Source organism: Lycium ferocissimum, chromosome 1 (genome assembly GCF_029784015.1).
Source record: "Lycium ferocissimum isolate CSIRO_LF1 chromosome 1, AGI_CSIRO_Lferr_CH_V1, whole genome shotgun sequence".
Taxonomy (NCBI): Eukaryota; Viridiplantae; Streptophyta; class Magnoliopsida; order Solanales; family Solanaceae; genus Lycium; species Lycium ferocissimum.
Window position 1 is genome coordinate 14433245 of NC_081342.1, and position 15495 is coordinate 14448739.

The 15495-nt window shown below is 43.0% G+C and overlaps 1 protein-coding gene across 1 annotated transcript in view; it reads left to right on the forward strand.

Annotated features, from left to right (window-relative positions):
* The first annotated feature begins 938 nt into the window (after positions 1-938).
* LOC132062322 (xanthotoxin 5-hydroxylase CYP82C4-like) overlaps positions 939-15495 on the forward strand; it is a 29251-nt gene continuing 14694 nt past the window's right edge. Inside the window, exons 1-3 of the mRNA XM_059454915.1 lie at positions 939-944; positions 1041-1317; positions 4851-5038. Coding sequence (XP_059310898.1) covers positions 939-944; positions 1041-1317; positions 4851-5038 — 471 coding nt within the window. The remainder of the gene's footprint in view (positions 945-1040; positions 1318-4850; positions 5039-15495) is intronic.

Genomic DNA, 15495 nt, shown 5'->3' on the forward strand with positions numbered 1-15495 from the left:
GAAAAAAAAAGTAAGGATTTCATCCCTTACTCAATTCATCTTGAATACAGAAAAGACCATTGGAGAAGAGAAATCAAATGCCTTTGGACTCAAGGGCTAAAGTATGTTGAAGACAATCTTACTCGGCTAATTTAAGCTGCTTAGTTATAAAGGGTGAGTTCTTTTCTTTTCCAAAAAGTATAAATTAAAGCATGAAGAACTTGAAGAGGTATTGTTAACCCCACACCCTCTTTGCATAATGAGTTCTGCACGTTTCTTTAGAGTATTTTTAATGCATTATTGAAGTACATTAATGAAGAATGATCATTCATATTGCAATTAGATGAATTTGGTCTACATTAAACTACTTTTTGCAACTCCTCAGCCTTTTCATATTTTGAACATAATCATTAACGAATTAGTGGTTTGAGGAATTAATATAATAATATGATTATATAACATTAGTTTCACTAAATTAAAAAGAAAACATGATTATATAATTTATCCCTAAGTAAACTAAAAATAACCCTAAAAGATCAAAGTCTTTATTGCTAAGTCTATTGTGAATTCAAAATTCAAGAAAAAGGAAAAAGAGGGAGAAACATTTTCTATAATAATTAAGATTGGTAACGTTTTTTGAAGTAAATAAAGAAGAGTGAATGCCCTCTATCCTCTAATTAAACTCATTGAATTTTCATGGTCTGAAGCATTGAGTGATACTGCTTCATTCCTAATTCACCAGTTCACTTCTAATGTAATTAACAAATTATTAGGTAAATAAAATATGACTATTTAATTAATTAAATTTACTGTTTTCTAATTGGATTTTAATTTAGTGAAAGGGTAAAATGGTAAAATAACTTTGAAGGTGGTAGCTTCCCACTTTTAGTATAATATGATATATATATATATATAGGAAAATCGCCCTCATAACTAAATAAGGCCATATATTACTAAACATGAGGGTACTTTTCTTTATTTACCAAACATAACAAGGTTATACATTTTGCAGCATATTTGGTAAAAAGTCGGTGTGTACATCCCATCCCCTTTTTGCGTAGCCACCTTACCCTTCTTCTTCACTCTCTTGTTTCTGGGTTTCAGAGCAGACCAGAAATCTCGCTGAAGCTTTTACCTCAATTAACGATTTTCTTTCCCAATTTTCTCCAATCGTCATTGGTGAAGTAGACTGGGTTGATAATAACGTTGATGTGGGAAAAAGAGAGAAGTGGGGCGGCGAGAGTAGAAATACTATAGCCAAGATCGGAAGGGGAGAAAGAGAAGCAAGACAGGATGAAGTGAAGAAGAGTGATGAGAGAATAGAGAAAGAGCAGAGCAGTGAGGAGAAGTTTGAGCCCAACACCACAATTCCAGACCACACGAACGTCATCCATTAAAGGAGTTCGAAGCTCAAGTTCAAAAAATCGATTGCGTGATATCTCAAAAGAACTGAAACGTCGAGGTGAGTTATAATCTAAAATTTGGTGCTATTTGAGTAAGATTTTAGATAGTTTTGGACTGAATTTCAGACCTAGCTCGTTGGAGTTCGAAGTTACAGCTGAAATTGCATCAAAATTTGTATTAAAGTTGTATTATAATTGTATGTTGAGCTGTATGAAAATTGTATTAATTTTGTATGTTGTTGTAGTTGTATTAAATTTGTATATAATGTTGTTATAGTTGTATTAAATTTTCAGAACCAACATGAACTTTATATAAAATTTAGGGAAAAGTGTTCAAAACACACTTAAACTATGGCCAAAGTTGCCATAACACACCTAAACTTTGCGGGGGTCCCCCCTGAACTTATTTTTTGTGTATTATTTACGCTTTTATATGGACAAAGTCACCCAAACTCAAACGAGTGTATGCACGCGCCCCCTAAAATGTTAAAATCAGAGGGGCCTTTTTCATTTATGAACTTTCCAAGTTTGAAAACCCAAAAAAACTCCATTGTAATGACCAAATCAAACGGGTCTTTTTCGATATTATATAGGATTTGTGACATTGTCGTCATTGAAAACATGGTTATTAATAGTGGATTAAGATTGTAGAACCAGTAAACAAAAACTCCATGACTCCATGAACAAAGCTTAAAGTTGGGTCTTCAAATTCCGGATTTGATGAATAAAATTCTTGGTTGCTGATTGTTTGAACCTGAACTCGAGCTAATAAGACGTCTGAACGTGAAGAAGAACTGAACGATTCCATGACTGCCATGACAAAGCTTGAAGCTTCGAACTCGAATTTTCGGGTTGCCGCAAATGAGCTCCATTTCAAGTGGGTGATACATCAAAAGAACCGGAACGTCGAGAGGAATTCGAATTTGAAATTTGGTGATGTTTGGTTGAGATTTGAAGTGCATTAGGATCAAATTTCAGTCCAGTTCTCTATGAAGAAGATGAACGAGAATTTGCCCTTGATTTTGCCAAAGTTGCCATTACACACCTAAACTTTGCAGGGGTCCTATGACCCCCCCCCCTCGGACTTATTTTTTGTGTATTATTTACGCTTTTATATGGAATCTTAGGCTCTCAAAGAGAGTAGGTTCAATCGCTTGTATAGGTCACCATATAAAAGCGTACAAAATACATAAAAAATAAGTCCAGGGGGGTCATAGGACTCCCGCAAAGTTTAGGTGTGTTATGACAACTTTGGCCATAGTTTCAGTGTGTTTTGAACACTTTTCCCTAAAATTTATACAATTAGATACATATTTCATACATAATTTATACAACTTTTATACATGAAATCGTGAGAGGGATTCGAAACTTGAGCGTGATTTTTTTCTAGAAAACTAACATGAACTTTATACAAAGACAGTTTTATACACATTTCATACAGATTTTATACACGAAATTGTAAGCGAAATTCTAAGCCTTAAGCGAGATTCGAAGTGTGATTTCGTATATGTTTTGAAAGAAACTTCCTACTATGTTTGGTAAACGGAAATCCCCTGCTACGTTGGATAAATATGAGTTATTTTGTAATTATTTTTTTAAGACCCTTTATGGATTTGCTAAAGTGGGGTTGGGCTTGGTCTAGCTTATTAGTAGAATGGGCTAGGATTAGTAATTGAGAATGGGTCATTTGCACGATTGGCCTTCAAAGGCACTGGTCTTTAATCTTTGTCCCTCAAATTGGTTGTCTTTAATTTTTGTTCTTCTCTTAATACTCGAGGTTCTGGGTTCAAATCCCGGCTCAATAATAAAAAAAATAAAAAAATTGCAAGGCAGAGTTTCGTAGCAAAATTAGGCCTATTCGGGCAAAAGTTAGGCCTTAAGGCAGAGTTTTGCAAAATTTCAATTGAATAAAAAAAATTTACTTTAATGCAAACCTCTAAGGCAGAGTTTCCCCCCCGCGAACTTTGGGGGACGCAACTCCTCTCCAGTAGAGTTTACCTTCATTTCATCCAGTTCGTTGTCGGATGATAGACACGTGTCCTTTATTAAACCCTATGGACTAGATTTATTGTTTTCTTAAAAATGCAAAAGAACCAAAATATAATCATTATCAGCATATTCTTTTATCTTTTTTGTTTAATTTTTTTCATTCCTTTCAACTCTTGGCTAAGCACCATGCGGAAAGAGAAAAAGACATAAATTCAAATACCATATGCTTGGGTGCGCAGAATTGAAAAAACCAAGAATTTGGTACTTGGGTTTTGTATACGGTAAAAGTCGGATTAATGCTAGATCGGTGAGACCGGGGATCAACGGAAGGGAGAAACAAGCACGAGCGCTCGGCCGGGGGTATTGCATCGGGAAGGGTTGATCGGAAGAAGTCGGAGGAAAGCGCAGAAGGTCCGATTTGTCCGGCAAACTCTCATCACGGCCCGGTTTTTTCCATGGCCGAGTTGATCGTGGCCGTTAGTCCGGTTTCTCCATGGTTGAGTTGATCGTGACCGTTAGTCTGGTATCTTCATGACCGAGTTGATCGTGGCCGTTAGAGCCGGTTGATCAGTTATTCAATTGCCACGTGTCAAGACCGTTTTGCCACATATCGCCAGTCGTATGGGTGTCAGACCGTACGACCCAACCTTATCCTTTTTAGGGCTTCCTTTATTCTAAAAGGGCTTTATGTTGTATGAAAGGCCCATAGGGCAAAACTATAAATAGGGGGCACTTCCCTACTTTTAAGAGCTAGCTTGTTTTCAGATCTAGGACATTGTAATAGAAATTATATTGAAGCTCTCTCTCTCTCTCTCTCTCTGATTTTGGTCCGAATTTGTAGTGTTCTTTGGCTTGATTCATCCATCCAACACGACATAGCACCACAATATACATATATATTTAGCTTGAATCCATAATATTAACATATTCGTCCAAGTTATTAACACATATATTTACAAATATAAGTCATTATACACAAATCCACATATATATTCCCCCAAAAATCAAAATAGATTAAAGTTTATCCACATATCCTATACCTCACTTATAAATTCAACTTATTACCTAATTTCGGGGTAAACAGTTTGGCGCCCACCGTGGGGCTAGGATAATAGTGGTTTTTGATCTCAGTTTCTATCGCTCACCCATTAAGATTTTTCAATCTTTTGTTCGTTTCTGTGAAAATGGACCAAATGGTAAGCAGTGGACAATCTGGTCACGTCAACAACAACGAGATTGTGGTCGAAAACGAGAACGATGGGCTACGGGGATTACCGGCGGAACCCATCGACCTAAACATCGTTGATTCGAGGAGGGCCTCGGCCCCGGAGTAACACCGTGAACCAGGAGAATGCCGCCTAGCCGGTCACTGATCCCTTAAATACTCACAATTCAATTACTTTATCCCGGGCACAAGGCCAAAAAGTGCCGAATACCCCGGATGATATTAACTTACGTCTAATCTTTGAAATGTTGCAGGAACAGAGAGCAGCTATTGCCGAACAAGGAGTCGCAATAGCCAGTTGCAAAGCAAAAATGATGAAACGGCTCGGAGAAGACGAAAGGTGTTGCCGAACCCGAAGGATGAAGCACGGATGGTCGAGAGCAATGGGTCGGAGGCTGGTTCGTCCCAGAAGTCGAGAATGTTCGAAACATTGGCGAAGCGGGTAGATTCAACCGAGAAGAGGGGGAAACATATAACTCTCGGGTGGACGGATCCGGGGCTCCGCCCATTCTGAAAGGACCAGATTCGAAGAGGTACATTCAGAGGCCTTTTCCTCCTAGTGCGACTCCGAAGTTGATCCCGAAGAGGTTCAAAATGCCGGATATCCAGAAATATGACGGCATAACGGATCCTCAGAAACACGTGACTTTATACACCTGTGCCATAAAAGGGAATGATGTCGAAGAGGATGAAATTGAATCCGTATTGTTGAAAAAGTTTGGGGAAACTCTGTCAAAAGGAGCATTGACTTGGTATGACCATCTGCCCAAGCATTCAATCACTTCTTTCGAAATGCTCGTGGATGCATTCATAAAAGCTCATGCTGGTGCCAAAAAAGTGCAGACCCGTAAGGCGGATATTTTTCGTATAGCCCAAAGGGATGATGAGTTATTGCGTGAATTTGTCAACCGTTTCCAAAGGGAACGGATGGAGCTCCCTCCGATTTCGGGAGGAATGGGGTACGCGTATGACTTTTACTAAAGGACTCGATCCTCGGAGCTCGACGGCCTCGTTAAACTAAAGAAAAACTTGCGGAATACGAGGCCGTGACTGGGCGGATGTCCACGACGGATACGAATCAAAGATTCGGGTAGAGGATGACCAACTCGAACCGCCCCCGAGACCGTAAATATGAACAAAAGCTTCTCCGAGAGATCGAGGAAAATTACGATCGGAGTCAAGACCGGCGAGGGAAAGATATCGGCCATACCCTCATTCGAGAAAAGCCAAGCTTCGGTGTCGAGAAAAATTGAGGATTGGTCCCGGCCATTCTCCGGCCGGGGGAGACAAACGAACCGGCGGCCATCGAATGGTCGAGTCTATCATTTAGAAGTGATGCGGAAGCTCGGCTACCAACAAAGACCCGCCAAGGATGTCGGAATACAACTTTAGTGTCAATACCTCGGATCTCGTCTCGGCCATAGGTCGAATCGCGAAGCGGTGGCCGAGACTGTTGAGATCGGATCCGGTCACGGGATCCGAACATGATATGTGAATACCACGGAACTCGTGGGCACGGGGCGAAGCGTCGCCCCAATTAAGAGAGGAGGTGGCCCGTTTTCTTGAAAAATGGTCACCTTCGCGAATTCTTGAGTGAGCGGGCTAAAGGCCACTACAAAGAAAGGGAGTCAAACAAACGGGTTGAACCGGTAGACCTCAAAGATATAATCAACATGATAATCGGGGGTGCGATGCTCTAGAGGGTCGGTGATGAAACGACAAAGGTTTCCATTGTTCGTGAGAAGCGCGGCGGGATTACGTAGAGGTTCCATCACTTTCAGCAACGAGGATGCGAAGGCGTCGTTCAACCGCACAATGATGCGTTGGTAATTTCTATTCTTATTTTTAAATCACTGAAGTTAAACGTATTTTGATTGACCCGGATAGCTCGGCCAACATCATCCGGAGAGTGGTTGAACGACTAAGGCTACTCGATCGGATAAAATCTGCAGTAGCTTTGAGTGCTCAACGGGTTCAATATGGCGAGTGAAACCACGAAGGGTGAGATCTCTTTGTCGGTCAACATTGATGGCACTATTCAGCAAACGGTGTTCTATGTACTTGAAGGGGATATGAAGTATAATGCATTGCTGGGTAGACCATGGATACATAGCATGAGAGCCGTGCCATCGACGTTACATCAGCTGCTGAAATTCCCGACCCGGAGGGGATAAAAACCATCCGGGGAGAACAACCCGCCGCAAGAGAGATGTTCGCGATGTGGAGGAAGTGTCGTCTCTTCCCATGAAACCGGATAAAAAAGAAGAAGAGAACCGGGGGCAAGGACTCCAAATAGCAACTACCGTGCACGGGTTCGACAACGAAGCAGAAGGGGTTAGACCCGGGGCATGAAGAGGATGATTTCGGTATACCCAGATCATTCGTCTTGCCGGATGACTCGGATGCAACCAAGTCTACAGTAGAGGAGTTGGAGCAAGTCATCTTGTTTGAATATCAACCGGATAGAAAGGTATACCTGGGCACGGGGTTAACCTCGGAGCTCAGGAACAAGTTAATTAAATTCCTTCAAGCTAATGCCGATTGTTTCGCATGGTCGCATATAGATATGACAGGTGTGCCGCCGGAAGTAACAACTCACAAGCTCAACCTTGACGGGAGATTTCCCCACGAGCGAGAAGCGGAGGCCTATGGCGAACCGAAGCACGCCTTCGTAAAGGACGAGGTAACAAAGCTTTTGAAAATAGGCTCTATTCAAGAGGTAAAATACCCGGATTGGTTGGCTAACGTAGTGGTGGTGCCGAAAAAAGGTAATAAATTTCGAATGTGCGATGATTATAAGGACCTAAACAAAGCATGCCCGAAGGATTCATTTCCGATGCCTCATATCGATAGAATGATCGATGCGGCAATGGGAGCATGAGATGTTAAGTTTTTCTTGATGCTTACTGGGTATAACCAAATCCGGATGCATTCGAAGGATCAAGAGAAAACATTCTTTATTACCCGGTATGGGACTTACTGCTACAATGTCATGCCCTTTGGATTAAAAAATGCCGGTGCAACTTACCAACTCCTAGTTAATGGGATGTTCGAAGAACAGATAGGAAAAACAATGGAAGTTTATATTGATGACATGGTTGTCAAGTCCACGGAACAGAGGGACCATTTAAAACATTTTGCAGAAACCTTCGATATGCTTCAAAAATACAACATGGCTTAACCCGAGAAATACGCTTTCGGTGTGCGGTACGGCAAGTTCCACGGGTTTCATGGTGTCTAACGGGAATTGAAATCAACCGGACAAGATCAAAGTAGTCGACGATATCGAGGTGGTAAATAATGTTAAAGGAGTGCAAAGGCTTACCAGAAGGATAGCGGCGCTGAATCGGTTCATATCGAGATCTTCAGACAAGAATCACCGTTTCTTCTCGCTATTAAGGAAGAAGAATGACTTCACCTGGATACTGGAATGCCAAAAAGCCTTACAAGAATTGAAAGGGTACTTGTCCGGCCGACCTACACAGACACACCGAAAGCGGACGAGCAGCTTTTTCTCTACCTTGCCGTGTCCGAGGTAGCGGTAAGTGGTGTTTTGGTCCGAGAAGAATCAGGTACGCAATTTCCCATATATTATGTGAGTAGAACTTTGGGGGATGCGGAGACCCGTTATCCTCATCTTGAAAAGTTGGCATTGGCATTGGTAAGTGCTTCTAGAAAGCTCAAGCCCTACTTTCAATGCCATCCGATATGTGTAGTAACTACCTACCCACTAAAGAACATTATGCATAAATCGGAATTATCGGGTAGACTAACTAAATGAGTCAGAGACAATGGATATGATATCGAATACAAACCTCGGACGACCATCAAGTCCCGATCTTAGCTCGACTTTGAGGGCGACCTCACCCCGCCATGGTCCCCGAGGTTGAGAAAGAACTTCGCCAACCCTCGGAAAAGCCTCGGGTATTTGGTCGCTACACACGGACGGGGCCTCGAACCTTAATGTCGGCCTCCGGCTAGGAATCGTCCTTAGAACCTCCCCGGGGGATGCGGTTCGATAATCCATTAGAACCGTTAAATTGACTAACAATGAAGCCGAGCATGAGGCTATGATTGCGGTGTTTGGAATTAGCTCGGAGTATGGGGGCGAAATAATTGAAGCAAAACGCGACTCTCTCTGGTCGTTAACCGTGCGAATGGCGTCTTCGAGGTTAAAGACGAATCGACGCAAAGGTATTCCGGAAAATCCAAGTGATAATTCACCGGCGAAAGAATGGACCATGCAAAGACGTACCCGGGGAGCGAACGGCGAATGGCCGATGCATTGGCTAATTTGGGATCTTCAACAAGTCGGAGGAAATCAACCGTGGATCGTGGTACACTTGATGAATTCGGCGATAGAAAACGGGCATGCTCGAAATAAACACAATGGGTTTAACTTGGGATTGGCGCAACAAATACATCGACTACTTGCAAGATGGAAAGCTCCCAGTGACCCAAAAGAATCACGCTCACTAAGGACAAAAGCAGCGCGGGCATTTTCGTAAACGGTCAATGGTCTTTCTTCGGACCCTCGGCCAAGTGTTTGGATCCCGAGAAACCGAGTATCTTCGATGAGAGAAGCACACGAGGGGACCCGCGCAATCACTCCGTGTCAAGCTTTAGTCCGAAAAATTATCAGAGTCGGTTACTATTGGAACCGGATGGAGGAAGATTTGAAGAATTTTATCCGGAAATGTGACGGGTGTCAAATACATGCCCCGATAATTCATCAGCCCGGGGAGTTGTTGCACTCGGTGATATCACCTTGGCCCTTCATGAAGTGGGGAATGGACATTGTTGGTCCGTTGCCATGGGCACTAGGTATGGCCCGTTTATTTTGTTTATACCGACTATTTCTCAAATGGGTTGAAGTGCGGGCCTTGAAAGATTAGAGAAAAAGGAAGTTATTGACTTCATATGGGACCACATTATTTGTCATTTTGGCATCCCGCCGAGATAACTTGTGACAACGGCCCACTCGGTTCGTTGGCGGCAAAGTCATGATTTCCTCGAAGGGATGAAGATCAAGAAAATCGTATATCGTATCAACTCCGTATCACCCGTGTGTGAATGGATAGACGGAATCTGCGAATAAAACAATAATTCAAAAATTTGAGGAAAAGAGTTGAAACATCAAAGCATCAACTGAGGGGAAGTACTACGGAGGTACTGCGGGCTTGCTACGAACCACACCGAAATCAAGCACTAGAGAAACACCCTTCTCGTTGGTCTACGTGGGTCAAGCCCTCATTCTCGTAGAAATTGGTGAACCGAGTCTCCGATTCAGGTACACCACCGAGGGATCAAACGAGGAGGCCATGGCCGTAAGACTCGATTCACGATGAACTTCGCGAAACGCGTTGGTCCGCATTGCGGCCCGAAGCGAGAGAATAGAAAGGTCCTATAAGCAGAGGCCAATTTTGACATTTTCCACCGGGGGGATTTGGTGCTTCGAAAGTTACCCCAACACCAAGAATCCCAACGATGGAAAAGCGGGTCCGAAGGGTCGTCCGACAAGATAACCGAGGTAACGTGCAAAGGATCGTATCAGTTGGAATCCATGGAAGGGCAACGGTTGCGCAATAACTAGAATGTAGTTCATTTGAAGAGATACTACTGCTAAGGTATGGACACTTTTGTTTATTTATTAACCTTTTCTTTTTTACAGGGTTTTGAGTACCGGATAAAGTTAGGTGCTAGGTCTCGGAAACACGTGTTGGACTCTTTTCCTTAGTATGGTTTGTCCCAAAATGGGTTTTCCGATAAGGGTTTTTAATGAGACAACAAGTACAACGTGTTACTAGAATAAGACGAGACGAATGAAAACTCGGGGCCTACACCCTACGAGTGGGGACTTGATAGTGTTTACCCAACTTTGCAGCTCGAATAAGCACTAGGGGACTACTATACCCATATCGAGGTTTACCCCGGTTAGTTGAAAACGGAGGTACTCAATAAAGCAGAACACCGTTGGGTCCTCGAAAACTGGACCTTCTGTATTAGGTTTCGATGTAAGGACCAAACGATCAAGAATTGTGTCCACTTAATATTTGCTAAGGCAAAACCAAAACCGAACCTTCTGTATTAGGTTTTGATGTAAGGACCAAACGATCAGAATGAATCGTATCCACTTAGAATTTGCTACGGCAAAAACAGAAGGAAACAGATAAAGTCCTCATATCATGTATAAATAATTAAAAAGATTATTGAAAAATCGAATTATTGCATTTCAGATATGTCTTCTTGTTAAAGCACACTACCCCGGTGATTACCGCCGAAAATCGGGCATCATTTTATTCATATACCTTACTCCGGGCACTACAATCGAAATTCGAAAAAGGCAACAAGGTCACATTGAACCAAGCCAAAATCTTAATACCCTCGAATGGGGGATCGCTACATCGAAATTGGTAAGGCGAGGATTCAAATGTGTCCTAACCTAATCTACTTATGTTCGAATAGCCAAAAAATATCTGCCCTAAAAATGCCTAATGTGATTTGGAGACGTTCGAATTCACAAAGCATAAATAAGTCCCACGACAAAACCCCTCGATCCAATTCTAGACAAAATGTGCGGGACGAAGAGAAAAGCCAAAAATATAGGCATAGTCCGAAAAAGCTTTTCTGAAGTCTCTGCTTGTCCTTATAACAAGCAAAAGAATTTGTCAGGAAGAAAAATGCACATTTCATATATGTAGGTTTTTTACACTTGAAATTCCTACAAAGTTGAAAAAAACAAAGCCAAAAAGGCAAAAAAAATAAAAGGCTAAATACGTGCCCCGGTCTATCCGGTGTGGTCAGATCTGGGGAATGTTCGGACACCGTCCGCCGGAGTCTTCGGGAGTCGGGTCGAGGGCTCTTTTGGCTTCTTCCTCGATCCTTCTAGCCTCGAGTATCTCGACGGGGGAGAAGGCAAAGCCACGCTCGGCTTGCTCGGGTGACCCTCCGAGACTTCTCACCGTTCATACTCTACCGCAATCGTGGAATAAGCCTCGGCCCTCCACACTCCTCAGGGCTTCTGCCAAATCGGCCTCAGCCCGGGCCAGCTTGGCCATCAATTCATCCCTCTCTTCATCGAGGATGTCACACCCCAATCTCATCAGGGCATGATGGGCACACTTAGAGCTGAGCGAACCCTCTAGCATTCATATAATGAAACTGGACCTATAATAAAGTACTTTCAGTCAAACCATAGAAATTTGCAAACGATGCTCAATTAATCAAAAATCGAGTAAGTCAAATCGGCATATCGGCCTACATGGTCGCTTTACTCAACACACGACATCTCAACATACTAACCACAGACACCTGTTCGCAAAGTCTCTAAGAGTAAACACCTGAATCATATGAGTCGGGACGTGGCCCCGACATACCCACACACACATATGACAACAATAATGACTCCAAGATCGCCGGGGAAGAAAATGAGTTTGCCAATCTTACCGATAGCCAACCATCCTAGCCGAATACTTTTACCCGCAAAACAATCTGGGATCGTGCGGCATGAACACGGCCTCTGTGCAAAGGGACATCGATGTAACAATGTACCGAGTATGTAAGGCATAAGAACATCAAGTGCAAATGGATCATGAAAACTAAGCATCAATAATTGAATGCCTCTGTGGCTAACATCCGAGAATATTCCGTGTAACTCTATTATCGAAAGCCGACTCTATGGCATATGATAGGCATATATCATAATAATATGCGATAGTGCCGTGGAACGTACAAATCGATCCATATATAATATAATAATATCGAGAAACGTACGACCCGATCCATATATATAATATAGTAATCATATATATACCATACACGGCCTTCTAATGAGGGACTCGGTGAATAATGCAATGAAACGCTGTGCACGAATACATACCAGGCTCCGGACTCGGTGAATGATATATCAACGGATGCACGAGTAGAATATCATGAGCAACCATATGCAAACTAAATCATCATCCGGGACTCAATAGAATAATTAAAATGAATCCACACTCGAGAATCAAAGACAACTGTCATATCAAGTACCGCTGAGAACTAGAATTCATTGGAGTCATGAATGTTCATCGTTCGCTCGTTTATGTAATTCATGCTAAAAGAAAGAAGGGATGGCCTTAACATACCTGGTCTTAGGTTAACGGCTCAAGAACTTAACTCGTATTGGCTCCACGATCTATATGATAACAACAATGATACTATCGTTAATTATACAAACGATTCTTTTAATTGTATAACAAAAATTTAACTTATCCTAAACAAAACGGGCAGCATCTCCCCTATTCTTCTCGTTTTCCCTTATTCCATATATCAACAACAACAACCAGAAAAATCTATCAAGTATATACATCAATAACAAGATACCATGTAGTAACAACAAGTCATAAATATTTCATGACGAGCGACAAGCCCGAACACGATTATCCAACACATTTCTCCAATTTTTCTTTCCTTCAAAATACATATCAATGACAACAACATCAATATACTCAAGTTACTTCAACAATTTCCAGCCACAACACAATCCAAAAATATACGGCAAATCAGCCCACACAACAACAATAATAACTTATCCGATTTCTCGCAATTAATTTCGTAGTTTCCATCTCACAATTTAGCTAAATTATCAGCAACAACGTCAAACAACAATATCGACAATCAATATACATCATAACTCAGATATTTCCATCCATTTAACTCCACTGAAACAGCCCCACCTTCATAAACCTCCCAAAAATGCCAAACGAGCTTTTAACATTATTTCCTCCGTTCTAATCCGTTAAAACTCTAAATAAACACTTTAATAACATAAAAGGAATCTTATACATACCTTAGCAGCAGCTCAACCACGAAATATCATCCCCCAAGCTCAATAATTAGCTTAAAACGACGACGACAACTCGTACTACACTTTATCCTTCACGAGCCTCAGGATTCGGGGCCTCAAACTTGATCGAAACCTTGCTTTATCTCTCAAAAATCCCCTCACTCTCTCTCTACCATGTTCTGGACTTTTTGTTATGAAATGAGGATGATAAGGGTTAAAACCTCCCTTAAATAGCAAGGGAAGTGGGCCTGACCCGACTTGGAGTCGGGTTGGGCCGAGCCCTCAGTCCCGGCACCTTTCTGTCTTAAAACGTCCATAACTTTTTATCCCTATGTCATGTGAAGGCCCACGACCTATGGTTGGAAAGCTAATTCAATTATCTACAACTTTCATATTTGGAGTTTTCCCAAATTCCCAAATAATGATGGCGTTATGGCCTCCCGAAGTCGAATCACCCAAAACGTAACTTAAAAACATCTTTTTGGAGGGCTTACACTTGGATTTGGCTAAGTGGTCCTTCTTCTTTGAGTTGTGTTTAACTTCACATATATTGTCCATATAACTTATCATATGTCCTTTATAAAACCCCCATCATGTGGGCCCCACCTCAGCTTACGGTTACGAGGGCTATATATCTTTTAACGTATCATTCCAATCATATTGTAGGAATTCCAAATATCATACTCATGATATCCTCGTACTAATACAATAGAATTTATCCTTTTATACTTGTAGTTGCTCCTCCTTGAGCTCACATTAAGCATTCCTCAGAGTCTTAGTAACACGAAATTTTAAGTAACAGAGGATTCTTTGGAATTGAGTGGCCGACTCAAGCTCGTAAGAAGATCATTTGCCTCGGCGAGTCTCCTCGAAGCTCCGATTTTCAACTCGTCGCATATTCGGGCCCTGTCCTCGGCTTTTCGCTCGAACACCTTCATTCTCTCCTTATAATTGGCACTCTCAGATTCAAGCAGCCGATGCCTCTCGGCCATGTTCACGGCATCAGACTTGACCGAGTCAAGCTCCCCTCGGAGTTGAGAGATCGTGGTTTCGAGCTCGCTAAGCTTTAAAGAAAAACGAGTGTTGTCTTGGCTGGGTGCCGACTTTCTCCGCTTGTAGCGGTTCTTCTCTACCATCCCGACCAGCTCATCCTTTAATCGGGTTTTTTAGCCTTTGCACGTCGGGCGGGGTTGGCAAGGGCCGACGGATCCTCCTTCACCAAAAAGGGGGAACTTCTCCGTTCCCCCGACCCCGGGCATCCCGCCCTAAGGTCGTCTTTTTTGCTCAAAACGAAAGGTTCAAGAGCACCACACTGTAAAAAAACGGAGAGAAACGAAAACAAAATTCACATCGAATTACGCAAGGATAGGCTAATAAGTTGGTGCCCGTGCATGCCTTCGTTAAAGGGCTGCGGGGGCTCCCCCATCTTTCTTATCCGGGCCGAGCCAGGGGGTCCGTTTTTATCCCACCGGGAAAAACAAAAGGTTTTTCCCCGGGGGCGGAAAAAACCGATCTTACCTCCAGGGTTTCCCCACTTGAGCCGGGAAAGGGCGCACTGTTCCCGCACGCCCTGGGGTCGCCGCCCCCCGGGCCAGAGAGGGAAGGGTTAAACCCCGGGAAATTTTTGGGGGTTTCCCAAAAAATATATCGATGTTTTCCGACCCGGAGCAAAAAGGGAGCCGGGGACCCCCCGAGGAGGGTGTCAATTTACAAACCGGGTCCCCCCCGGGGCCAGGGGTCCGTTGGGGCTTGTTCGGGGCGGCTGGGCCCCCGTTCCCCCACGGGGGTGCCGGGGTTCCTTTTCCCTTTTTGGGAACCTCGGGGAAAAGCCCCGAAATCAAAATTCAATGGGCCCTTGAGGTGTAAAAAGGTTTTTCCCCCCCGAGGTGGCCGAGCGGGGGGCCCCCCCGTGGGGGTCGGGAAGGCTTCTTCCTCCGAAAAAGGGGTAAAAGGGGGGGCCACACCGAAATTTGAAATTAAAAGAGCTCTTCCTCTCTTGAGCCCCAACGACGCTTTTGCCCCTTTTTTTTTTGCCCTTTGTCCAGGGTTTTTCCCCCCTTTTTGCGGGGGGG